The 27,952-nt window shown below is 37.5% G+C and overlaps 1 protein-coding gene across 1 annotated transcript; it reads left to right on the top strand.

Moving 5' to 3' along the window:
- Window positions 1-26,677, top strand: HSD17B13 (hydroxysteroid 17-beta dehydrogenase 13). The gene is made up of 7 exons (XM_019464997.2): window positions 1-312; window positions 5,526-5,633; window positions 7,188-7,319; window positions 15,583-15,689; window positions 17,741-17,878; window positions 21,205-21,321; window positions 26,464-26,677. Exons 1-7 carry the CDS (start codon window positions 103-105, stop codon window positions 26,552-26,554), a joined length of 903 nt encoding a protein of 300 aa, XP_019320542.2. The 5' UTR covers window positions 1-102; the 3' UTR covers window positions 26,555-26,677.
- The last annotated feature ends 1,275 nt before the right edge of the window (window positions 26,678-27,952 follow it).

A 27,952-nucleotide genomic window follows, 5' to 3' on the forward strand; every position in this document is an offset into this window, starting at 1 on the left:
CAACACCTGGAGCACAGCTCTCCCCTGGACCTTTGTGCAGAAGGTGGCTCTTAGCTGCGGGTAGACAAGGATTGAGCCAGAGAAGGAGTACAGAGCAGAGCCATGAATATTATCTTCGATTTCCTCCTTCTTCTGCTCACCATCATCTACTCCTATTTGGAGGCATTGGTGAAAATTTTCATTCCCCAAAGGAGAAAATCTGTGGCTGGGGAGACTATCCTCATTACAGGAGCCGGACATGGAATAGGCAGGTCGACTGCCTATGAATTTGCAAAACGGAAGAGCAGACTGGTTTTGTGGGATATTAATAAGGTAATGGATTCATTTGCCCCATCTTTTAAAGTCATAAGTAAGGCATATGTTTCGAAAATTATTTGACTTAGCATCTGTGTACCTTTGTATTTTTCTTTTTTAATGTTTAATAGCTAACGTCCCTGGTGCCTTATTCTACATGTATTGGGGTGGTTTGACGAAGGGAACATAAATGAGAACTAAGCAGTGATTTTTTTATGCCATGATATTTAAGTTGATAACACAGATTCGGGAGCCAGGCTACTTCCAAGCTTCCAGTTTCCTTATCTTTGAAATGAAGATAATACCTCACAGGATGGGTAATAACAGGTGTTAGCAAACTCTGGCTAATGGAACAAACCTGGTCCTTGGGCAGGCTGTTGAGCTAGCAATGTTTTTTACCTTTCTTAAGGGTTGTCAAAGCAACAAGCAAATAAAGAAACAAAGAAGAACATCCAAGAAGGTTCTTCTTCCAAAGAAGAACCTCTTATTGCCTCCACTCCCACCCACACAATCCTAAAATATTTACTCTCTCTCAGTTTACAGGAAAAGTTTGTGGACTCCTTGGCAAGAGGATTAAACAAGTGAATTTTATGCACTTAGAACAATGTCTGTCCATACTAAACATAAGCCATTTTAAAAACAACAACAGCAACATGCAGTGGGTCAGGCTTTCTCTTGAGCATTCATATTTTTCTTTGTAAACATTATATTAGCTACTCAAAAATAAAACTGAAATTTTGTATCATTTCCCCTACACTTGTGAATTCTGGAAGTCCATAAAAATAATACACAGAAAAATGTGACAGGATTTTTAGGTTGGAAAAACTGTGAAGTTTTTTTAAGAATCAGATTTTTGGGGCACCTGGGTGGCTCAGTCAATGATGCATCCACCTTTGGCTCAGGTCATGATCTCATGGTTCATGGGTTTGAGCTCCACATCGGGCTCTCTGCTGTCAGCACAGAGCCCACTTGAGACCCTCTGTCACTCTCTCTCTGCCCTCTCCCCATCCATGCTCACTCTCTCAAAAATAAATAAACATGAAAAAAAAAATCAGATTTTCCACAGATCACAGTGAGATTTTAATGGCCATTATATTACTACTCTCTGATGTTCTTTGCTGTCATGTCCAGTTGTCCTATTTCTTAAAGCCTTCAAAAATGTCATTTTGGGGCACCTGGCTGGTGCCCCAATCAGTCGGTAACGTGTACCTCTTGATTTCAGGGTTGTAAGTCCAAGCCCCATGTTGGGTGTAGAGATTACTTAAAAATAAAATCTTTAGGGGCACCTGGGTGACTCAGTCGGATAAGCATCCAATTTTGGCTCAGGTCGCGATCTCACAGCTCATAGGTTCAAGTTCCACATCAGGCTCTGACAGCTCAGAGCCTGGAGCCTGTTTCAGATTCTGTGTCTCCCTCGCTCTCTGCCCCTCCCCTGTTCGTGATCTGTCTCTGTCTCTCAAAAATAAATAAATGTAATAAAAAAATTTTTAAATAAATAATCAATTTAAAAAATTAAACAACAAAAAAAAGAACAAAAGACCTGGCAGGTGGCATTTCTCTTCCCTACTTCCTCCTCCCCCCACCCAGCCAAGATCGCCCAACACTGGTGGGAAACAGCTCCAACACTCTCCATATAACTTTTTAACACTGCTTGCCCTGAGTGAGTCTGAGATGCCTGAGGAATATTCTGGTGAAGATATCTAATATGTGGCTGTATATTTAAATTAAAGAGCTTTGTGTTAAAGATATATAAACTCGAGGGGTGCCTGGGTGGCCCAGTTGGTTGGGTGTTAGACTTTGGCTCGGGTCATGATCTTGTGGTTTGTGGGTTCAAGACCTGCATCATTCTCTGTGCTGACAGTTCAGAGCCTGGAGCCTGCTTCAGATTCCATCTCCCTCTCTCTGCCCCTCCCCCACTCACACTCTGTGTCTCTCAAAAATAAATAAATGTTAAATTTTTTTTAAATAAAATCTTTAAAAAAATAAGTCACTTGATCTTAGAAAAGTAGTTCTTCTCTGGTTCTTTCCAGACAGTAAAGAATACTGTACAAGGAAAAGTTGATACATTTTGTATAACATACACAGGCATTTAATAGATGAGTTGATATACAGGGAAGTGATTTGGCATCAGTTGGTCCTTGAAGAGATTCCAATGAGCTTTCTAGAAGGGGAAAGATTTACAAATTGAGAAAACTGCTGTCTGCTGTTCTTAGGCATTAATGAAAGAAAGAAAGAAAGAAAGAAGAGAAAAAAAAGAAAGAAAGAAGTATAAATCCAGGAAAAAGGCTTGATAAAATATAACCTTTTAATCTCTTTCTAGATATGTGTTTGGGAGAGATGACTGATATTTATTACATTTTTTAATTTTTTTATTTAAAAATTTTTTTTAATATTTATTTTTGAGAAAGAGAGAGGGAGAGAGAGAGTGAGCAGGAGAGGAACAGAGAGAGAAGGAGACATAGGATCCAAAGCAGGTTCCAGGCTCTGAGATGTCAGCATAGACACTTAACTGACTGAGCCACCCAGGTGCCCTATTGATTACATTTTTTTTAATTCCAGTGACAAGGAATAAAAATGACTTATTTAAGATTCTGCCTGAAGGATGAGTCACCTAACCTCATAGGGTATCTTTGAATCCCTGAATTTTATGGTTAAACAATGAAGGTATTAAGGGCACCTGCATGGCTCAGTTGGTTAAGCAACCAACTCTTGCTTTCAACTTGAATAATGATTTCCTGGTTTGTGGGATTGAGCCCCAAGTCTCTGCCCTGACGGAGCCTGCCTGAGATTCTCCCTCTCCCTCTCTCTCTTCCCCTCCCCCACTTGCATGTGTGTGTGCTCTCGCTCTCTTTCTCTCAAAAAAAAAAAAAAAACAAAACAAAAAACTTAAAAACCAAACATTCAAGGTGTTAAATGATTCACTGTAAGGCTATAAATGTAACTCAGATCTCCTTCAACCTGTGGAAGGTGCCAGCTCTCTTGGTTATGGCTGACTTCTTTTGCCTTAGAGTCATGTTAGCAGTGTGCCCTCATTCAATCTAAACTGTTGCTTTAGGAACACTCTGAAAAGTGGAGTCACTGCAAACTGGGGTTGAGGTTACAGCAAATATTTTTGCTTACAAAAAAACAAGACATTACATTTTGTAATTCTCTAGCTCGGGTAGAAGACTGACACATTATTAATTCTTTAATCAAAGCATCTGATGAAAGCTCTGGTCATGAATTCTCTCTACTGACCATGAGTCTAGAGACAAAAAAATGCATGGTGGTTCTTGTAATCTGACTATGAGCAAGCTACGTCTAAATTGGTGAAAGAAAGGGGCACCTGGGTGGCTCAGTCGGTTAAGCAACTGACTTCGGCTCAGGTCTTGATCTCACAGTTCGTGGGTTCGAGCCCCGCATTGGGCTCTGTGCTGACAGCTCAGAGCCTAGAGCCTGCTTCGGATTCTGTCTCTCTCTCTCTGCCCCTCCTCCACTTGTGTTCTCTCTCTCTCTCTCAAAAATAAATAAAATGTAAAAAAAAAAAAAAAAAAAAATTAAAAATAAATAAATAAATAAATTGGTGAAAGAGCTCCTCTCCTCCCTCTTTACTCCTCTGCAAGCCCCAAAAGGCTATGAGGGGATATTGGCTCTGTGACTTTGTGTCCTAATGTCTGTGAGGGTCTGTTCTTTGGGATTTCAGGCTGCTACTCTGGGGCTGAGCCTGAGGTAGTGGAATATGAAGGACCCAAGGGAGGCAGCACTGGCTAAGGGAACCACTTGCCACTCATTCAGGGACCACCTCAAGTAACAGCCGCACTGTGAACATCCCGGTGTGAGAAAAGGGCTTTCAGGCGGCCTTGCCTCTTCATCACAGGGAAGAATCTACAAATTGTGAGAGGAAAAAATGTAATTAAAAAAATTTTTTTAATGTTTATTTTTCAGAGAGAGAGACAGAGCATGAGCATGAGCATCAGCATGAGCAGGGGAGAGGCAAAGGGAGACACAGAATCCAAAGCAGGCTCCCCACTGTCACCACAGAGCCGGAACTATGAGATCATGACCTGAGCTAAAGTCAGATGCTTAACCGACTGAGCCACTGAGGCACCCCAAAAAGTGTAATTTTTAAAACCTTATAATCTCTGTAAAATCAACAGATGTCAAAACTTGAAAAGAATTCTAGTTTTCTGGAAATACAGATCAAGAAACATCAGGACAGTTTTATCTTAGGAAAAAGGTCTTTGAATTTAGGCTGAAAAAAAGTTTCTCTACATCCATGTCTTGGGTTTCTGCATACAAAGTTACTATAAACTTATTATATGTATGAAGTTGTTACATAGATGAGACTCTAGCTGTGGCCTTTGCCCATTTTCACTCCAAAACACTTGAACATAATATTATATCACCAAGAGTGGTAGCATTGCCTCCCTAGGAAAGGCTTCCTCGAATAAGGATCCTTCTTTCTCCTTCCCTCCTAGTGGCTTAAATCAGAATCATCAAGAAAAGTATGACAGGCAGAGGCATATGGTTTAAAATTACCACTAGTTTAGAATTGCTACCTGATGCTTTACTGCTACTATATGGTTGGTGCTCAACAACAATTTGACAATCTGTCAAATGAAAAGCTGAATTTTCTTTTCTTCTATGTACCCCAACACCTCCATTCATGACCCCACAAAGAGCAACATCTTTCAAGCATGTTCTTCTGTCTATGAGAATAGTCTGCTTTAAAAAAACTGCCTCTTGAGGAACCTCTAACCCAAGATAAAAAGCTGTAAAAACATGAAGGGTGTTTGGTTTGGTTTGTTTTGTTTAGATGCAGAATGGCTGTTGAGAATGTAGTCAAACAAGATAAAAACCCATATCTAGTATGAGCATTCACTGGCAGAAACACCACATACACTCCCTTTGCAAGTTAGGCAGGCAGTGTTTCTCATGAAGCTTTTGTACAAACAAGGAGGACATTTTGGACATGAATTTTAATCTTTAATTTGTTTATTTATTTATTTATTTATTTTTAAAGTAGGCTTCATGTCCAGTGCAGAGCCCAGTGTGGAGCCCAACATGGGGCTTGAACTTGCAACCCTGAGCTCAAGACCTAAAAGGAGAGCAAGAGTCAGATACTTACCCTGAGCCACCTAGACATCCCATGAATTTTAATCTTTAAAGAAATGTCTTCTCCAAGTCTTTCTCCCTTTGTCTTGTCCCCTAACTGACCTACATCTTTCTACATTTGTTTTTTCCAATTACAGCACGGTGTTGAGGAAACAGCAGCTGAATGCAGAAAACTGGGGGCCACCGTGCATGTATCTGTCGTAGACTGCAGTAACCGAGAAGACATTTATAACTCTGTAAAGCAGGTGAGATTTCAAACTACAAATCCCTTCAAATAATTTTGTGTCTATTTCCATGGACAGTGGAAAGATTCTTTATGGCTGCCTGATTTAAATTCTATTTTAGCCTCTGCTAACTAAGATGGTTGTATGAATAAGGAAGGATATACATTTCTTTCCTTGTATAGAACCCACTCAACTCTGCCTATTATTATTATTTCATATTACTAACCAATTTCTTTCTGATCAGAAGTTTGAGCAGTGGTATAGAGTGACAGAGAAGAGATTCATCACCAGGAGAAAGAATCACTTTCTTAGTTTTATCTTAATCCTATTACTTTTGCAGTAATTCCTTTTTTTTTTTCTTTATTTTCTCTATGGTATTTTATTTATGTTGCCAGTAATCTAGTCTTCGATAGAAAATGTAATGTTATAGGGGCACCTGTACCCCAATGTTTATAGCGGCACTCTCAACAATAGCCAAATTATGGAAAGAGCCTAAATGTCCATCAACTGATGAATGGATAAAGAAACTGTGGTTTATATACACAATGGAATTCTATGTGGCAATGAGAAAGAATGAAATATGGCCTTTTGTAGCAACGTGGATGGAACTGGAGAGTGTGATGCTAAGTGAAATAAGCCATACAGAGAAAGACAGATACCATATGGTTTCACTCTTATGTGGATCCTGAGAAACTTAACAGAAACCCATGGGGGAGGGGAAGGAAAAAAAAAAAAAAAAAAAAAAAAAAGAGGTTAGAGTGGGAGAGAGCCAAAGCAGTAGAGACTGTTAAAAACTGAGAACAAACTGAGGGTTGATGGGGGGTGGGAGGGAGGGGAGGGTGGGTGATGGGTATTGAGGAGGGCACCTTTTGGGATGAGCACTGGGTGTTGTATGGAAACCAATTTGACAGTAAATTTCATATATTAAAAAAAAAAACAAAAAAATAAAACAAAAAAAAAAACTGTGTTGCTGGTGTTAACATTTTTTTAATCAACCGAACAGCAATTAAATATATAGAATAAATGGTAAAAAAAAAAAAAAAAAAAAGAAAATGTAATGTTAGTAATTATTGTAACAATTTTTAAAAGAGTAAATATCAAATGAACCGAGCACTCTGATAAACTACTGCATCCTTTAATTTCATCTCTACAATAACTCTATTAACCTCATTTGACAGATGAGCAAACTGAGATTTTGCTCTGCTAAGGAGGAGTTAAGCCAGTCCACGATCATATAATTAGTAGGTGGTAGAAACAAGACTACTCAGTTAGCACTATAAAAATGTTTGATCAGAACCAATATATCAATTAATCAACACGAATATTAATTCACTTTATAGATAAAGTTTAAAAATCTATGATTTACATAATATGAAAATTCAGATGTTAAAAAACATAGTTTCTCCTAACTTTGTGACAGTGTTCTCTTTGCATCCACTTTTTGGACTAAAGCTCTTTCCAGCCTGAACTCTGAGATTTCTTATCAAGTGGAATAAAGAATCTAATTCGTGGATTACATCAGCCCCAAAACTTTGAGTTTCTATAACATACCCAGTAATTTTTTTCCCTTCACAGGTAAAGAAAGAAGTAGGAGATGTAACCATCTTGGTGAATAATGCTGGGGTAGTATATCCAGCTGACCTTCTTAGTACCAAGGATGAAGAGATTACCAAAACTTTTGAGGTCAACATCCTAGGACATTTTTGGGTGAGTGTGAGAAACATTTCTGGTTTGTGCATGTCTGACTCATCCTCTTAAGGTACATGAAATTTGTAATTGAGTTCACACCTTTATATTTGCCTAAAATCAAGAATTACCAAATTAATTTGAGTGGAAGAGTCTCTGAGAGAAGGACACAGAGTTTGAAGAGACACAACTCACCAGAATGTAGGCTAGTTGGTCTGTCTTATCCACCAGAATTTAACACAAAACATGGCATGGATGGACCAAGTGCTCAAAAAATACTTGTGGAGTTTTGCTAAGGGTTGTCAGTATACATTTTTTCAGTACTTTAGAGGAAATATATACAATATACATTCACTTGTGACCTCATGTCATGGAATTTTAGAACTGAAAGGACAACATAAATCACTACTTCTATGTATGTAGGGGTTGGACATTTTCTGCATGGGACTCAGATAAGCTCTAGATCCATGCTGGAACTTAGATAGATGGCTCTACAAACCTCTTGTAGTTGGTTAGTAGAAGACTGAAATATACCTTTGTAGAAAACATTTCTATGGATTAATCTTACAGTGCCCCAATATCAGTGTAGAGCAAATCTGGATTCTGGAAGAGAGAAGAAAATAGATATGTTCTTTCCATCTTCCCCAACCCCTCACACATGGTAATGAGGATTGATTATTATGACCACAAAAGTACATAGAGACCTCCTGTGTTAGTTGTCTATAGCTGCATAACAAATTTATTAAAATTTAGTGGCCTGAGTTGAGACGGTGGAGTAGTAGGGGGACACTATGCTTGCCTCATCCCTCGAACTCAGCTAGATAAATATCAAATCATTCTGAACACCCAAGAAATTGATCTGAGGACTCAGGGAACAAACTGCACAAATAGAGGGAGAAAAGAGGCCACATCATGGAAATAGGGACAGACTTCAGTGAGCAGCACAACATCCACAGTGGAGGTTTGAGCTGCTTACACCAAGCCTTGTCCATCTGTGCTCTGCAGGTATTTTTATATGAGGGCAAGTATACCTGAGAGCCAGAGCAGCAGTGGGCCCCTCCCCAGAAGACCAGCACAAACCCCCACATGCACCAAGTCTACTGACCATAGAGTGCTGCAAAGCCTTAGCTACAGTGGAAATAAGTTCTGTCCTCTTTTAACAAGAAGACCAAACCATATTAGTTGAAACTCACCTCACAGTGGACAAGGTCCAAATACTCCCCACTGAAGGCAAGGAAAAACTCTGCAGTGTACTGACCTGAGGGAAAGAGCATCCAAAACACAACAGCGGAGTGTGCATAGCATACATTAGAAACACTTCATGAAGCACCAGAACCTGGACCTCTTCTTAATAAAGCCATTACTCTCAGGAGTAGGAAACATAACAGGCTTTTCTAACACAGAGAAGAAAACAAAGATCTAGACAAAATGCCAACACAGAGGAATTCATTCCAAAAGAAAGAACAAAAAAGGTCATGGCCAGGGATCTGAAACAGGTATAAGTAATATGCTTGACTCATAATTTAAAACAACAATGAAAAGGATACTAGCTGGGCTTGAGAAAAGCATAGAAGACACCAGGAGTCCCTTACTGCAGAAATAAAAGACCTAAAAGCTAGTCAAGCCAAAATAAAAAATGCTATAACTGAGATGCAAACATGACTGAATGTAATGACTACAAAGATGGAAGAAGCAGAGGAATGAGTAAGTGATATAGGAGATAAAATTATGGAAAATAATTAAGCTAAAAAGAAGAGGGAAAAAAATATTGGATCACAAATGGAGACTTAGCAAACTCAGCAACCCCATAAAGCATAATAGTATTTGCTTCATAGGAGTCACAGAAGAAGAAAGAAGGGAAAAGGGCAAAAGGTTTATTTGAGCAAATTTTAGCTGAAAACTTCCCCAATCTGGGGAAGGAAAAACATATCCAAATCCAGGAGGCACAGAGAACTCCCATCAAAATCAATAAAAGCAGGCCAACACCAAGACATATCATAGTAAAATTTGCAAAATACTGAGATAAGGAAAAAATTCTAAAAGCAACAAGGGAGATAATCCCTAACTTACAAGGGAAGGCAAATAAGGTTAGCAGCAGATCTAGCCATAAAAACTTGGCAGGCCAGAGGGAGTGGCATGGTATATTCAACATGCTGAACAGGAAAAATATGCAGCCAAGAATACTCTATCCAGCAAGGCTGCCATTCAGAACAGAAGGAGAGATAAAGAGTTTCCCAGACAAACAAAAACTAAAAGAGTTTGTGACCATTAAACCAGCCCTGCAAGAAATATTGAAGAGGACTCTTTGAGTGGGAAAAAAAGACCAAAAGCAACAAAGACTAGAAAGGAACAGAAAAAAATCTCCAGAAAGAATGACTTTACAGATAACACAATGGCACTAAATTCATATCTATCAATAATCACTCTGAATGTAAATGGACTAAATGCTCCAATCAAAAGACATAGGGTATCAGAATGGATAAGAAAATAAGACCTATCTATATGCTGCATACAGGACACTCATTTTAAACCTAAAGATACTTCCAGATTGAAAATGAAGGAATGGAGACCCATTACCAAGCTAATGGACATCAAAAAAAAAAAAAAAAAAAAAAAGCCAGAGTAGTCATACTTATATCGGACAAACTAGATTTTAAACCAAAGACTGTAATAAGAGATGATGAAGAGCACAGTATCATCATATAAGTCTACTGCCAACAAGAAGATCTAACAATTATAAATATTTATGCCCCAAATTGAGAACACCCAAACATATAAATAACATAACATAACATAACATAACATGACATAAAGAAACTCATTGATAATAATATAATAATAGCAGAGGACTTTAAACCCCACTTACAACAATGGACAGATCATCTAAGCAAAAAAATCAATAAGAAAACAATGACTTTGAATGACACAATGGACCAGATGGTCTTAACAGATATATTCAGAACATTTCATCCTAAAGCATCAGAATACACATTCTTTTTGAGCACACATGGAATGTTTTCCAGAATAGATCACATACTGGGTCACAAATCAGGCCTTAACAAATACAAAAAGATTGAGATCATACCATGCATATTTTGTGACCACAACACTATGAAACCTGAAATCAACCACAAGAAAAAACTTGGTAAGAACACGATACATGGAGGTTAAAGAACATCCTACTAAAGAATAAATGGGTTAACCAGGAAAGTAAAGAAGAAATTAAAAAAATACATAGAAGCAAATGAAAATGAAAACATGATGATCCAAAACCTTTGGGATGCAATAGTCATAAGAGGGAAGTATATATCAATACAGGTCTATCTCAAGAAGCAAGAAAAATCTTGGGTGCCTGAGTGGCTCAGTTGGTTAAGCGTCTGACTTCAGCTCAGGTCATGATCTCACAGTTTGTGGGTTCAAGCCCCGCATCGGGTTCTGTGGTGACAGCTCAGAGCCTGGAGCATGCTTCTGATTCTGTGTCTCCTTCTCTCTCTGCCCCTCTCCTACTCATGCTCTCTCTCTCTCTCAAAAAAAAAAAGAAATAAACATTTAAAAAAATCTTTTTAAAAAGCAAGAAAAATCTCAAATATACAACCTAACCTTACCTGTGAAGGAGCTAGAAAAGGAATGAAGCCTAAAAGAAGGAAATAATAAAAATTAGAGCAGAAATAAATGATATAGAAACAACAGAAAAGAACAGTAGAACAGATCGATGAAACTAGAAGCTGGTTCTTTGAAAGAATTAATAAATTGATAAACTTCTAGCCAGAATTATCAAAAAGAAAAGAGAAAGGACCCAAATAAATAAAATCACGAATGAGAGAGGAGAGATCACAACCAACACTACAGAAATACACACATTTAAAGAAGAATATCATGAAAAATTGCATACCAACAAATTGGGCAATCTGGAAGAAATGAAGAAATTCCTAGAAACATATAAACTACCGAAGCTGAAACAGGAAAAAATAGAAAACTTGAACAGACCCATAGCCAGACAAGAAATTGAATCAGTAGTCAAAAATCTCCCAACAAAAAGGGATGTCTGGGTGGCCCAGTTGGTTAAGCGTCCGAATCTTGATTTCAGCGCAGGTCATAATCTCACAGTCAGTGGGTTTGAGCCCTGCATCGGGCTCTGCATTGACAGCAGGGAGCCTGCTTGAGTTTCCCTCTCTCCCACTCCCTCTGCCTCTCCCCTGCTTATTCTCTAAATAAATAAATAAATAAATTTTATTTAAAAGATAAATAAATAAAAAGATTTTTAAAATTTCCCAACAAACATAAGTCCAGGGCCAGATGCCTTCTCAGGGGAATTCTACCAAACACTTAAAGAAGAGTTAATACCTATTCTTCTCAAAGTGTTCCCAAAAATAGAAATGGAAGGAAAACTTCCAAACGTATTCTACAAGGCCAGCATTACCTTGATTCTAAAACTGAAGACCCCATGAGAAAGGAGAACTACAGGCCAATATCTCGAATGAACATGGATGCAAAAATTCTCAACAAGATACTAGCAAACTGAATCCAACAATACATTGAACGAATTATTCACCATGATCAAGAGGGATTTATATGTGAGATGCAGAGGTGGTTCAATATTCATGAATCAATCAACATGATATACCACATTAATAAAAGAAATGATAAGAACCATATTATTCTCTCAATAGAAGCAGAAAAAGCATTTGACAAAGTATAGCATCCATTCTTGATAAAAAACCTCAACAAAGTAGGGATAGAGGGAACATACTTCAACATCACAAAGGGACCCACAGCTAATATCATCCTCAATGGGGAAAAACTGAGAGCTTTTCCTTTAGGGTCAAGAACAAGACAGGGATGTCTGCTCTCTCCATTGTTATTTAACATAGAACTAGAAGTCCTAACCTCAGTGATCAGACAACAAAGAGAAATAAAAGACATCCCAATCAGCAAGGAAGAAGTCAAACTTTCACTATTCGACATGATACTCTATGTAGAAAACCCGAGGAGCACCTGGGTGGCTCAGTCAGTTGAGTGTCCGACTTTGGTTCAGGTCATGATCTTGAAGTTCATGAGTTCAAGCCCCACATCGGGCTTGCTGCTGTCAGCACAGAGCCCTTTTGGGATCCTCTGTTCCCCTCTCTCTGTTCCTCCCCCACTTGTGCTCTCTCAAAAAGAAATAAACATTAAAAAAAAATAAGATGAAACCCAAAAGACCCCACCAAGAAATGGCTAGAACTGAGACATAAATTCAGTAAAGTTGCAGGATGCAAAATCAACGTACAGAAATCTGTTGCATTTCTATACACCAATAATGAAGCAGCAGAAAGAGAAACCAAGGAATCAATCCCATTTACAATTGCACCCAAAACCATAGGATACCTAGGAATAAACCTAACCAATGAGGTAAAATATCTGTCCTCTGAAAACTACAGAACATTTTTGAAAGAAATTGAAGAAGACATAAAGAAATGTTAAAACATTCCATGCTCAAGGATTAGAAGAAAAATATTGTTAAAATATCTGTACTATCCAAAGCAATCTTCACGTTTAATGGAATCCCTAACAAAATATTACCAGCATTGTTTGCAGAGCTAGAACAATCCTAAAATTTGTATGGAACCACAAAAGACCCTGAACAGCCAAAGCAATCTTGAAATAGAAAAGTAAAGCTGGAGCCATCACAATTATGGCTTTCAAGCTATATTACAAAGCTGTAGTCATCAAGACCATATAGTACTGGCACAAAAACAGACACATAGATCAGTGGGACACAATACAAAATCCAGAAATGGACCTACAACTATATGGTCAACTAAACTTCGACAAACCTGTTAAGAATGTCCAGTGGAAAAAAGATAATCTCTTCAGCAAATAGTGTTGGGAAAACTAGACAGCAACACGCAGAAGAATGGAACTGGACCATTTTTTTACACCATACACAAAAACAAATTCAAAATAGATGAAAGGCCTAACTATGAGACAGGAAACTATCAAAATCCTAGAGGAGAACATAGGCAGCAACCTCTTTGACCTTGGCTGTAGCAACTTCTTACTAGACATATTTCCAGAGACAACGGGAAAAGAGCAAAAATGAACTACCGGGACTCATCAAGATAAAAAGCTTCTGCACAGAGGTGCCTGGGTGGCTCAGTCAGTTGAGTGTCTTGATTGCTCAAGACATTGATTGACTCTTGATTTCTGCTTAGGTCATGATCCCAGGATTGTGGGATTGAGCCACGGGTCAAGCTCTGTGCTGAGTGTGGAGCCTGCTTGAGATCCTCTCTCTCTCTCCCTCTGCCCTTCCCCCCCTACTCTCTCTCTCTTAAAATAAAAATAATACAATAAAATAAAAACTTCTGTACAGCAAAGAACACAATCAACAAAACTAAAAGGCAGCCTACTGAATGGTAGAAGATGTTTGCAAGTGACATATCAGATAAAGGTTTAGTATCCAAAATCTATAAAGAATTTAGCAAACTCAACACCCAAAAACACAAGTAATCCAGTTAAGAAATGGGCAGAAGATATGAATACACATCTTTCCAAAGAAAACATACAAATGGCTAACAGACACATGAAAAGATGCTCAACTTACTCATCATCAGGGAAATGCAAATCAACACTAGGAAGATATACCACCTCATATTCTGTCAGAATGGCTAAAATTAACAATACAAGAAACAACAGATGTTGGTGAAGATGTGGAAAAACAGGAACCCTCTTGCACTGTTGGTGGGAATGCAAACTGTTGCAGCCACTCTGGAAAACAGCATGGAGGTTCCTCAAAAAGTTAAGAATAGAACTACCCTGTAATTTAGCAATTGTGCTACTAGGTATTTAGTCAAAGGATACAAAAATACTAATTCAAAGGGGCACATGAACCCCGATGTTTATAGCAGCATTATCAACAATTGCCAAACTATGGAAAGAGCCCAAATGTCCATTGACTGCTGAATGGATAAAGAGGATGTGATGTATATATACACAATGCAATATGACTCAGCCATTAAAAAGAATGAAATCTTAGCATTTGCAATGACATGGATGGAGCCAGAATGTATTATGCTAAGCAAAATAGTCAGAGAAAGACAAATAACATGATTTCATTCATATATGGTATTTAAGAAATGAGACAGGTAAACATAGGGGGAAAAAGAGAGAAGCAAACCATAAAACAGACTTTTTTGTTATTATTTTGAGAGAGAGAGCAAGAGCATGAGCAGGGGAGGGGCAAAGAGAGAGGGAGAGAGAGAATCCCAAGTAGGCTCCATGCTCAACTTGGAGCCTGACACAGGGCTCAATCTCAAAACAGTTAGCTGAGCTAAAAGCAAGAGTCCGACGCTCAACTGACTGACCACCTAAGAGTCTGAGCCCCCAGACTCTTAATGATAGCGAACAAACTAAGGGTTGATGGAGGGAGATGGGTGGGGGATGGGTTAAATGGGTGATGGGCATTAAGGAGGGCGCTTGTTGGGATGAGCACTGGGTGTTATATGTAAGTGATGAATCACTAACTTCTACTCATTAAAACAAACAAAAATAATTTAAAAAATTAGTGGCTTGAGGCAACAATAAGTGTTTATTTTCCTTTCACAGTTTCTATGGGTCAGAAACTTGGGAGTGACTTGGCTTCCCAGTTCTGGCTCTATGAATTTGCATAGGGTCCATAGGGTGTGTTTATAAAATTCTCATAAAATATTATTAATATTTCTCACAAAACAGTAAAAGCTTTTTGGAAATAAAGAAAGACTTTTTATTTCCTGTAACATCAATATATAATACATGATGTTGCAAATAAGGAGATACTAAATCTATTCATGATGGATAATGATTGTAAATCAGGACAGAACTCAGCTGTTTCTAGTTAACTTGCTATAGTTACACATGATTTCAGCTCTTCTCATTAGAATGGTAAAGCCCCAAACTAAGAAAAAAAGTTACATGATACCAGACTACCATAGGAAATCTTCTCAGTTCTGAAAACTCTGAATTTTTCCCTTGATATTATTGTTCATATGATATATCCATAAAGGAGATATTTGATTGCTTCTGAAGGCAAGACAGAGGAATATTAAGATGAGTTCTTAGCATGTGATATTCAGTGCACAGCCCTCAATGCCAATTTAAACAAATAGATTTCAATCTTTTTCATTTCTGTAGAAGTAATCATGAAATCTTGACACATATTCCATTTCATCACAAAAGTCTCAAATGCTCTTTTTTCTTAAAAATAAAACTACCTACTTTAGAAACTTAACACCTGTGCCATTGTTTTTTTCTTTCTTCAATGATCTTTAAGATCACAAAAGCACTTCTTCCCTCAATGATGAAGAGAAATCATGGCCACATCGTCACAGTGGCTTCAGTGTGTGGCCATGGGGTGATTCCATATCTTATTCCATATTGGTAAGTATTATTTTCCAGCAATGCCATATAGATAGATGGATGGATACATACATACATAATATGTACATACACACTCACATACTTTTAAGGGCTTATTAGACCTTAGATTCTAATCTTCATAGCAGGGTTATCTATGAAACTGGTTGTAATTGTTTAAAATATTTTCAGATTTCTGAAAACTCCTCTGTAAAGCAATGAAATGTAATGCCATGCTTCTATCATATCCTGGAATGAGTACACGTTGATAAAAGAAACAGGGAACCCACGGACTAAGAAGCAAAACATACAGAAGTCCAAATGAACATAAATGTATGCCATAGCCTGCATGCCCAAGATAAGCTGATTAGGGCGACCCCTGAATCAAAACATTTTCCAGTATTCTCGTGCCATGAAAGATTGTGTGTGTGTGTGTGTGTGTGTGTGTGTGTGTGAGAGAGAGAGAGAGAGAGAGAGAGAGAGAGAGAGAGAGAGAGAAGAACAGAGACAGAGACAGAGAGATTAAGAGAAACCATCTACCTGATTAAAAGATGCAGATAGTACACTCCATGATCTACCAAGGACACAAAGAGAAAAGGTTGAGAGGCCCTGAGGATACACTATTTGTAAAATATCTTTTCCTTATAAACTTCTTCAATGGCATCTCATTTCCTTACTTCTGCTTTATATCAACTTCATAGAAAAATTTAACTTGCTAACATTTGGTCCAGTTCTTTTTGTAACAGTCAACACATGAGTATCAGTGGGAGGGTGTAGGGGTGCATAATTAATGGATTTATTATTTACTTGTACATAATGGTTAAGGTTAAACTGAGTCATGGACAAAATTACTTCTGACACTGAATGTGGTCACAGACATGGCTACATTTCAATGAAGTTAAGGGGTCATTGCACAGACATACGGTGTTTCAAGCTGTCTCTACCATCTTTTTTTTAATGTTTACTTATTTTTGAAAGAGAGAGTGAGTGGGGGAGGGGCAGAGAGAAAGGGAGACACAATCTGAAGCAGGCTCCAGGCTCTGAGCTGTCAGCACATCTTAAAACACAAGTAAGAATTTCACAGATTAAACATTTGCTATTGTTTTAAGGTTTAGAAATGTGGAATCCCAATATAATAATACTTTTCCGTTTTCTCTTCTCCCTTAAGAAAGCAGCCAGTCTTTAACTTTACTGTTCTTCTTGTCACCTGGGTCAAAACTACAATGAATAGGGGCACCTGGGTGGCTCTATCAATTGAGCATCCAACTCTTGATTTCAGCTCATGTCACCTGCCTTTAGAAACGAGAAAAATCAGGGGTGCCTGGGTGACTCAGTCGGTTAAGCGTCCGACTTTGGCTCAGGTCATGATCTTACGGCTAGTGGGTTCCAGCCCCATATCAGGCTCTGTGCTGACAGTTCAGGGCCTGGAGCCTGCTTCAGATTCTGTGTGTTCCCTGCTCTCTGCCCCTCCCCCGCTCATGCTCTGTGTGTGTCTCTCTCTCAAAACTGATTAAAAAAAAAAAAGAAATCAGAAAATCAAAGAAGATAAAGTGATATGCTGAAGGCTGCACACACAACACACATCACCTAAGGTCTTTTTACTCCAGATTTTCACAATTAAGAAGCCAAAGTGGCCTCCAATGTCAAAAGAGAAACTAGCAACTAAGTTAACAAGAGAGGAGAAATGTATACAGTCCCACAGAAGTTTCAGTGTAGATATTAGTTACGTAGTTTTTCTAAATACGTCTTTCCTGATTCATATTTTTCAAAATAAAACAGCAATTAAAACTGATTAGGCAAGAGTTTGAAGACTGAATGGAAAACCTTACCTGTAGGGTGGAAAAGTAAGCAGTAAGCCAGTTAATACATTACTAGGATTTGTTCTATTGCTATCATCGCTAAGTAAGAAACTGGTACATTTAAGAAAAAGTAAATGAAAATTGATGACCAAGTGGAAGATTTGGAAAATTGGCTTCTACTTATTCTCGAACCAAATCAGCATTGCCTTCTTACAGAAAGCTGGAGAATGTGTTTCACTGTACCTTAGCTAACAATGGTGGGTAATTCTCTTACAGTTCCAGCAAATTTGCTGCTGTTGGCTTCCACAGAGCTCTGACATTAGAACTTGAAGCCTTGGGAAAAACTGGAATCCAAACCTCGTGTCTCTGCCCAGTTTTTGTGAATACTGGGTTCACCAAAAACCCAAGCACAAGGTGAGGTCAAAGTCAAGTCAGGATGAAAATATGGCATGAGAAATTGACCTGAAAACTGTAGGAGGTTTTTAGGTGGGTCAACTGAAAAAATAGAAAAAAAGTGAAAAAGGAAAAATGGTTTTTTTTAATGTTTATTTCTTTTTGAGAGAGAGACAGATCGGGAGTGGGGTAGGGGCAGAGAGAGGGAGACACAGAATCTGAAGCAAGCTCCAGGCTCCAAGCTGTCAGCACAGAGTCTGATGCGGGGCTCAAACTCACAAACTGTGAGATCATGACCTGAACCGAAGTTGGATGCTTAAAAGACTGAGCCACTCAGGCACCCCAAAATGTTTTTCTTAATGTTGTATTGCCTTTTTCACTTTGAAATGAGATGAACAAAGGGAAAAAATTCATTGAGGACTGGCAGGAGTGACCAGCTACCAATGATTTAGGCAATTGGGGTTTATTTGTGATCAGGTTAAAGGTTCAACACACTCAGGTGCCAAGAGGGAGTGAAGGGGTGAGGCAGGCTGGAGAGGTGTGCTTTTTTTTTTTTTTTTTGCTTTTTTTTAATGTTTATTTATTTTTGAGAGAAAGAGAGAGCACAGGCAGGGGAAGGGAAGAGAGAAAGAGGGAGACGGAGAATCCAAAGCAGGTTCCAGGCCCTGAGCTGTCAGCATGGAGCACAACGTGGGGCTTGAACTCACCAACCGTGAGATCATGACCTGAGCCAAAGTCAGATGCTTAACCAACTGAGCCACCCAGGCACCCCAGTGTGCTTTTTTTTCTTTAAGTTTATTTATGCATTCATTCTGAAAAACAGAGAGAAAGAGCATAGGGGGAGGCACAGAGAGCAAGAGGAAAGAGAGAATCCCAAGCAGGCTCCTAGCTGTGCTGTTAGCACACAGCTGGACACAGGGCTCAAACCCACAAACCATGACATCATGACCTGAGGCAAAATCAAGAGTCGGACACCCAACCGACTAAGCCACTCAGGCACCCCTGGATAGATGTGCTTAGGGGATGTCAAGAATGTCCTCTCCTGGAAACCCACTCCCAAGATGAGCGATACCTAACATCTCCCTCTCCCATTTGTGGTTCATCCTCCTCAAATAGAGTATGGAAAGGTACTTTTCCATTTTCCACAGTGCTAGCATGAAGTACTCCAATATCTTTCAAACTTGTCCTAAGAATCGTCACCTATGCTTCCATAAACAATAAATGTTCTTAGGGTCTTCCTTAGAGATTCTGATTCAGTAGGCTGCGATGAGCTCCAAGAATGAGTTGTTTTGTTTTGCTTTGCTTTACAAGCATACCTACCAGGTGAGTCTGGAGACAGGTTTGGAAAACATTGATGTATTAAATATAATCACAGTATTTGATTACCACCTTGATTACCATTTGATTACCATTACCACCTTGTCCTCTGTGAAAGTGCAAATATTCTTAGAAGCAGCAATAAATTGAGTCCCTAATCCTTTAGTCAAGGTGAACTTCTATGACAACTTTGTCTCTGGTAAAGGAGGATTTGAGACCATAAGAGAGGAGAAATTGGTCCTGAAAGGAGAGTAAAAAGGCAGAAAGGTGAGCAGAAAGGTGCTAAAATTAAGATACCTTCTTCACAAATTTGCCTCAATTCTGGTATTTTTCTGCTGCAGGTTAATAAAATCTGAAGCCAGTTTATTTCTGGAGGGGAATTAGTCCTAAATACATTCATTCAAAAGAGCTAACAGATTCTCCTTTAAGCTTAGCCTCATTTGAAGCTATCAACCCTGAACTCTGAATTATCTGGGTTGTCTCTGGAGCTGTGGTCACCCCCTGGCAGGGGAGTCCTTAATAGTGTTAGGCCATAGATACTTAGCAGTAATACAATATTTAAGTAAATACTATGGTACGATTGGGACTCTGGGCTCAGTTTTCTTAAAAAGCAAACTGGGCCTAATAAAAACCCTCCTGGGAAGCATTTAAGCTTAGTGTATGCCAAGAGAACCAGATACACTGGTAGGGAAGGCACAATAGATGAGAAGAGTAGGCTAATAAGATCCTAGGTGGTATGGATGCCTGGGAGCAACCCCGGAGTCTGACAGCCAATGCTGAAGATGTGGGATTGATTACACCCAGACTGCTGGATTCTGAATATTCCTCAGCAAAAGCTAAAATGTCCATAAAGTGAGGTTTGGCTCAGAGACTGGGTTGATGAAACCAGCTAGGAAAAATCAGGGAGACAAAAGGCAGAACCCAATAATTTAGAGAGGTATTGATTTGTATTACTCTCTGCTGGCTTACTACTCAATGCCATGGAAACCTCAATCACATAATAACCTGTAGTATATCACAGAATATGTCAGGGAAGGAAGTTATAAAATTCATTAACTGCTTACTTAACTCTTCTACACAACCTTTTTATTCACTGGCCGTTCAGCCCATGCCTGGACATCTTCATTTTGATGCAACACTTCCAATCCATTTACATTTTAAACTCTAATCATCATCTTGAACTAATGGGCATTCTACACTGGGCCTGTGGTTATGAATAAATATCCAAGAACCCATGTAGGGGCACCTGGGTGGCTCATTTGGTTGGGTGTCCACCTCTTGATTTTGGCTCAAGTCATGATCCCAGGGTCATGGGATCAAGCCCCGCATCAGGCTCGAGCTAAGCATGGAGCCTGCTTGAGATTCCCTGCCCACACCTCTCCCCTGCTCTCTCTAGAAAGAAAAGAAAAAAGAGAAAGAAAGAAAGAAAGAAAGAAAGAAAGAAAGAAAGAAAGAAAGAAAGAAAGAAAGAGAAAGAAGGCCCATGTACACAGTCTTCAGTATAAGCAAGGCTATATACCTCCAGTAGCAATGCTATACTCCCTGTGCACTTCTGGAACTCTCATTAAATTGCAGTATAGGTGATTCAGAGGTGGATCTCAAGTACTGAATGCCTTCAAATCCAGCTTTATGGGATAACTCCAGAAGAAAGAGAGTATGCTTAGCAAAGCTTTGTATTAAATAAGCCCCGAAGAAAGACGTCAGATGTTTCCTTTCTGTCCCATGAGTAATCCTACCCACCATTCTTCCTTGCCTCTTCACATCTGTCATTTAATTCCTCTCCACCCTTTTGATATTTTGACTGAGTGAGCCATAAAACATGCATACCTGGTGTGAAAGTTTAAGACTGTGATAACAAAACATTCCCATGGCATGGGGGGGGGGGGGGGGAGTTGGTGGGGGCAGGTGGTGTTTGTGCAGTGAATCCTGGAACCTTTTAAATCCTAATTTGGTGATATAAGTTAATTTTCCTGCCTTTGTTAATTAAAACAACAACAAAAAGAACCAAACTTTTTTCTTCTTAATCATAGACTATGGCCTGTATTGGAGACAGATGCAGTTGCAAGAAGCTTGATAGATGGAATACTTACCAATAAGAAAATGATTTTTGTTCCATCATATATCAATCTACATCTAATACTAGGAAGGTAAGTACAGCACAAAACATCTAAAATGCTAAAACACCAGTGGAACTATTGTCATGATGAAGAGTCTTTCAGTTGTGAAAGTTGCTGTGGAAACTCTCTGTGCCTGAGGAGAACGGTTACATTGTCTCTGTTATTTCCTTATTCAATCTATAAAAAAAAGAATGATTCATTTGCTCTAACATCTCAGTTTAATCTTTGCCAGAGACTATTCCAACTGAAGGAAACACAGTTGCAAGAGAACACAGTATCGTTAAAAATAAAGGGTCTGTTTAAAAGCCTGCTGGAGTTTTGACTGAAATTGCATTGAATCTATTGATCAATTGGGGGAGAAATAACATTAACAATTTTGAGGCTTTCAATCCAAGAAAACAAAGAACGCAAAATATCTTTCCATTTTGTTCTTTTATCTTCTTCAATATCTCCACACAACATTTTATAGTTTTCAGTGTAAAAGTCTTACACAGCTTTTATCAGGTTTATCCCAAAGCATTTCATGTTTTTGATGGTATTTCAAAAGGCAGTTAAAACAATTTTTCTATTTCCCATTGTTTGGTGTTGGTGAGTGTGTTTGATTTTTGCATTTTATCTTGTATTTTAGCAACCTTGCTAAACTCATCTCTAGCAGTTTTTTGTAAATTCTAACGGATTTTTTTTACAGACTATTTTAGATGATAGTATTGTCGGCAAATAAAGACCCTTTTACTTCTTTTCCAATCTGTATGGTTTTTCTTCTTACTATATGACACTGGCTAGAACTTTGCATGCAATGTCACATAGGATTGGTGAGAGCACACATCCAAGCAGTCTTCTTGAGCTTAGAAGAACAGTACTCAGTATTTCACAGTTAAGTATAATGTTAGCTGTAGATGTTTTTTCATAGATGCTTTTTATCATGTTGAGGAAGTTCCCTTCTGTTACTATTTTGATGAGAGTATTTACCAAGAGTAAATATCAGTTGTCAAATGCTTTTGCTGATGATATTAAGATCATATGTTCTTTCCATTTTAGTTTGTTGATATGGTGAACTACACGGATTCATTTTAAAGAATAAACCACCCTCGCATCGTAATGTCTTTGTCTGATATTGCATCCTGATAATATTGACTTCATAGAATGAGTTGGAAAGTACGCCCTCTTCTTCTCTTTTCCAGAATAGCTTGTGTGGTATTGGCATTATTTCTTCTTTAAACATTTGGAGATTTCACCAGTGAAGCCATCTAGGCCTGGTGCTTTCTTTAAGGGCAAGTTCTTAACTATAAATACAATTTCTTTAAAACCTATAGGGCTTTTCAGGCTGCTTATTTCTTCTTGGTAATGTGTGTCCTTCAGAGAATTTGTCCATTTCATCTAAGTTGTCAAATTCATAGGCATAAATTTATTCAAAATCTTCCCTTATTGTACTTGTAATATGTTTAAAATGTCTGATTCCTGATATTGGAAATTTATATTTTTATTTTTCTGTTCTCATCAGTCTATCTAGAGGTTTATCAATTTAGTGATTTTTCCAAAGAACTAGCATTTGGTTTCTTTTATTTTTTTATCTATTTTTTGTGTGTGTGTTCTATTTCACTAATATCTGTTCTGATCTTTATTATTCCTTTTATTCTATTATTCACTTATTGGGTTTTCTTTTTCTAGTTTGTCAATGTAGAAACTGAGTTCATGGATTTTTTTTTTTCTAGCATAGGCACTTAGCGCTATAAATTTCCCCCTGTGTACTGTTTTTAGTTCTGTCCCTCAAATTGTGACATTCTATGTTTTCATTTATATTCTGTTAAAATGCTTTCTAATTTCCCTTTTGTATCATGGTTTACTTAGAAATGAATTTTTTAGTTTATAACTTTTTGGAGATTTTCTAGACATTTTTCTGATTTCTAATTTAATTAAACTTTGTATGACTTGAATGTTTTAAATTTACTGAGACATGGTTAAGTTCAGAACATGGTTTATCTTGGGAAGTGTTCCACATGCACCCAAAAAGAATGAGTATTCTGTATTGTTGAGTTTTCTATAAATGTCAGCTTATGTCAAACTGGTTGATAGTGTTGTTCAAATCTTCTGTATTTTTCGCTGATTTTCTGTTTATTTTATCAATTATTGAAAGGAGGCTCAAAATCTGTAGCTATTGTGAATTTGTCTATCTTCTTTGCTTTTCTTTCCATTCTCACTTCATGTATTTTGAAGCCTTTTATTATGTGCATAAGCAATTAGGATTATTTTGTCCTCTAAATGAGTTAACTACTTTGTCATGTTGGAAGTGACCTTGTTTATCCTTGCTATGAAATCTACTGATATTAATATAACCATTTCAGCTTCTTTATATTATCTTACTGAATCTTTTTCTGTCCTTTTACTCTTTTTCTGTCCTTTTACTCTCTCTTTTACTCCTATTTGTTTCCTTATGTCTGAAATGTACTTTTGTAAGCAGTATAAAGGTGTTTGGTGTTTTTTTTTTACTCTAATTTGACAATCTATCCCTTTTAATAGGGGGTATTTAGACTCTTTACATTTAATATGATTATTGATATAGTTAGATCTAAAACTTACTTTAAAGCTTGCTATTTGTTTTCTGTTTATCCCATTTAATCTTGGTTCCTTTTTTTCTCTCTGCCTCCTTTTGGTTTGATTGAATACTTTCATGTTTTTATTTTATTTCCTTTGGTGGCTTATTAGCTATAATGCTTTGTTTTGTTACTTTAGTTATTGCTTTAGGGTTCATAGTATGCATCTTTAACTTATCACAGCCCATCTCCAAATGATATTATACAACTTCATGTACAGTCTAAGAACCTTACAATGGTACACTTCTATTTCTCCCTTCCTACTTTAGGCTATGATTGTTGTACATTTTACTTTGACTACATAGTTTTTGTTTGTTTAAACAGCCAATATCTTTTTAAAGAGATTTAAATAACAAAGAAAATTCTTAAATGTTCATCCATGTGGTTAATATTTCTAGTGCTCTTTATTCATTTGTATAGATCCAGACCTCTATCTGGTATCATTTCCCCTCTGCCTGAAGGGTATCCTTTAACAGTTTCTCAGGGAAGTTCTGCTGGTTATGAATTCTTGCACCTTTTGTATGTTTAACAAACTCTTTATTTTGCCTTAAGTTTTAAAAGATACGTTCACTGATCTAGGTTGGCAGATTTTTGTCTTTCAGTACTTAAATGATATTCTCTACCACCTCCGTGATTTCCATATTATCTCTGCTAGAGGCTGTTCTATCATTTTTAAAGGAACACAATATAATAAAGTGATTAGGAACGAAGGTTCCACCTAAGATCAAAAACCACTTATCCACTTACCAGTTCTTTGACCATGGATAAGCTATTTAGCCTCTATGGCCTCATATTTTCCATATATAAAATGGGGATGGTGATAATACCTCCTGTCTAAGCATACCATAAGAATAAAATAACATAACGCAAGGAAAGCCCCTGCCATTAAAAAAGACACAGAAGTCAGATGTTAAGGGTTTAGGAGGTAGAACTTACATAGAATTCTAGGAAGAGGGGTGCTTGGCTGGATCAGTTGGTAGAGCATGCAACTCTTGATATTGGGGTTATAAGTTCAAGCCTCACACTGGGTGTAGTGATTACTTTAAAAGGCCTTTAAAAAAAATGCTAAGAAGAAATAGGATTATTTACCCAGAGGAGATAATCTCTCAGCTTTCTTCTGAGGGACAGTTTATAATAAATTGAAATTATATCAATGAGAACTATACAAACTTGATAAGCCCTTGGGTCATTTTGAAACAAATCCATATAAACTGCTAATTTGGAATAGACCAATTCAAGAACAGTGGACAAACTGCATTGCTGCGTCAATTTCAATCTTCCATTTTAGCTTAAATAGACTAACTTAAATTAGCCTAACCTTGACCTCATAGCAACATCATCTCAAGAGTTGACTAAGTGTTTTGTTGCCAAGCAACAGTAGGAAATGAGTTTTGTGGGATTCCTCATCTCTTGGGGCTCAAACCAGGTCATATTAATGTAGAAAAAATCAAAATCATAGAATATTTGCATATGAACAAGAGAAGGAGCATCCCTATCCTGTCAGAGTTGGAGAATAAGTATTCCTGTACAATAAACAAGAGTCTCAAAATCTTTGGTACTATTGTGAAGCTGTCATGGTGGTTTGTTACTGAGCAACTGGGAAATATAGTTAATATTCTCCACATAAAATTCCTTTTACAGACATAGACAATTTTGTGAGCAGATGCAAGTATTAACATGGAGGTTTCCTTGTGAGAATAGTTACAAGTCATGTACAAGTTCTCTTATATTCGTCTTTCTCTCAGCCAGAACTTCCCTGCCTCTCTGCTTATTCATCCATCTTCCACTCTACCTAAGGCAAGGATGTAAATCTTGCATTAGTCAACAATACCAAAGTATTTTTCAATATGACTTTCTTTGCACATGACTACATCTGCTTTATTATATTCACATGTTGGCCCTTCCTTTCATCTGCCTGCTCAAATCTTACCCATCCTTGAACACTTTTGAAGTTTCCCTTCACTATTCCAGCCCATATTAATCCTCCTCACAGTTATAGTCCTTAATTAGAGAAGGCTAATATTTTTTAATAATTATTTCAAGGTGATCTCTCATCTCATTTTAGCCTCTCCGTTCAACAATAAGCTCCTCAGGCAGGAGCTGTTTTTCGAGGACTTTTGTCTACCTTATTATAAAGTACATAATGGATATTCAGTAAATAGTTAAGGAGGGGTGGAGGGAAGGATGGAGTGGGTTCTGGTGGTGTCTCTCTGTGAATGCTTAATATCAGGGTTCATGGACAGTTTCAGCAGTAAGTCCAGACCTTCAGTTTCAGATCTTTATCACATATAATCTCATATAAGATTTTACTAATATGAGGAGGCTTGAAGAGTGGTATATATCAGTGCTTTCCTTATATATCTATAGTATTTGAATGATGAATATTAAAACACACACACACACACACACACACACACACACACACACAAGGAAAGAGAAGTTGCTGTGAAGGAAGAAAGGAAGAACAGAGAAAGATTAAATGCAAACCAGATAACTCTCAAGGTATCCTAACTGACGACAAAAAAGAACTTTGGTGTCAAAAATTTTTAATTGAAAACTTTTCTACTTTTTTCCCATACAGATTTCTTCCTGACGGTGCCTTGGCAGCTATAAATCGTTTACAGAATATTCAATTTGAAGCAGTGATTGGCCACAAAACCAAAAAGAAATGAGTAAACGAGCTCCAGCCAGAAATGCAGCTTAATGATGTAAATCTAAGTTTAGAATTAATGCTTCAAAGCTTTATTTCACATTTTTTCAATAATGTTAATAATAAAAACATTGGTTTGACATTAGCAGCAGTCAAATGAACAAGACTAATTACCTGTCTTTCTCAAGAATATTAATGTAGTTTTACTAGTCAGATCCATTTTTCATTCCACACCTCTTAAAAACTTTTATGCTTACATAAACATACTTAAAAGGTAATTTTTCTTTAAGAGATTTTATTTTTTTTCTTTCTGCTAACGGGGGAACAAAGCTACCTCTCCAAAAGTAAACACAAAGAGAACTTATTTACACAGGGAAGTTTGAAGACCTTATCAACATGCACACAGTGTGAGATAGCAGTTAGAAACAAATTTAAACAGGCGACTGTGCTCCAAAGGACAGAGAGGTTATTTCTATGAAATTCAACATTTGGAATCTTTCTCTAGCTTCTCCCTTTTTCATCAGCCCAAAACAGTGCAACGGTATCCTATGGTTTCTTGTTTGATTCTGTCCTTTATATAGGTCTTATATATCCACTAAGAGTGGGCCCTCCATACTTTCTGTCCTTTTCATAATCTCTTAAAATACTATGACACTACAAAAGGTGACCCTCTCTTGAATCTCTGAATATCTAAAATTTTAACCTCATGATATCTCTTTCTTTATAGTTTATGCTTTCACATATCATTGGTACCAGATATGTTTAGATAGTTTTGAGCTTCAAAATGGAAACTAACGCTGGAAAAGGAATTAGGCTGACTACCTAATACTAGACGATGGATCTGACAGGAGAAAAAGAGTGGTCTCTTTTTTTAATAGAGAAGAAATCTGATTCCCACCACATCAAGACTAATCTTGTTTTTATGTTTTTCTCATATGTAAGAGACTGCTTTTACATCAACTATCCTCCTGTTTTTCATTAAAAACAAATGATGAAAAATAAACCATTAATAAAAACAATTTATTGAAAATAAATGATAAATATGTTGTGCTTTTAAAAAACAACCTCCTGTGTTTATAAAATAGAGTTTTCATTTCTAATCTCTGAGTGTCTATGAATCTCCTTTAGGAAGCAAGGGTCTAGATAGTAATAGCATCCAGATATTAAGGGGTGCAGGGGTTCTCTCAACTTTGGCTTCTCTGATAGAGTGTTGGTTGATCAAATGACTTACTGAATCCTTTCTATGTGTGGCACTGAGGAGAGTATGATTGTTATGAGATATTTTTTTCCCTTGTTACTTTGGCAATGATTTTTGTTCATGATGACATTTTAATTTTTTGCTTTAAAACTAAGAACTGTAGGGATGCCTGGGTGGCTCAGTCAGTTAAGCATCCAACTGTTGATTTCAGCTCAGGACATG

Source organism: Panthera pardus, unplaced genomic scaffold (genome assembly GCF_024362965.1).
Source record: "Panthera pardus isolate Hobbes unplaced genomic scaffold, ASM2436296v1 HiC_scaffold_13, whole genome shotgun sequence".
Taxonomy (NCBI): domain Eukaryota; kingdom Metazoa; phylum Chordata; class Mammalia; order Carnivora; family Felidae; genus Panthera; species Panthera pardus.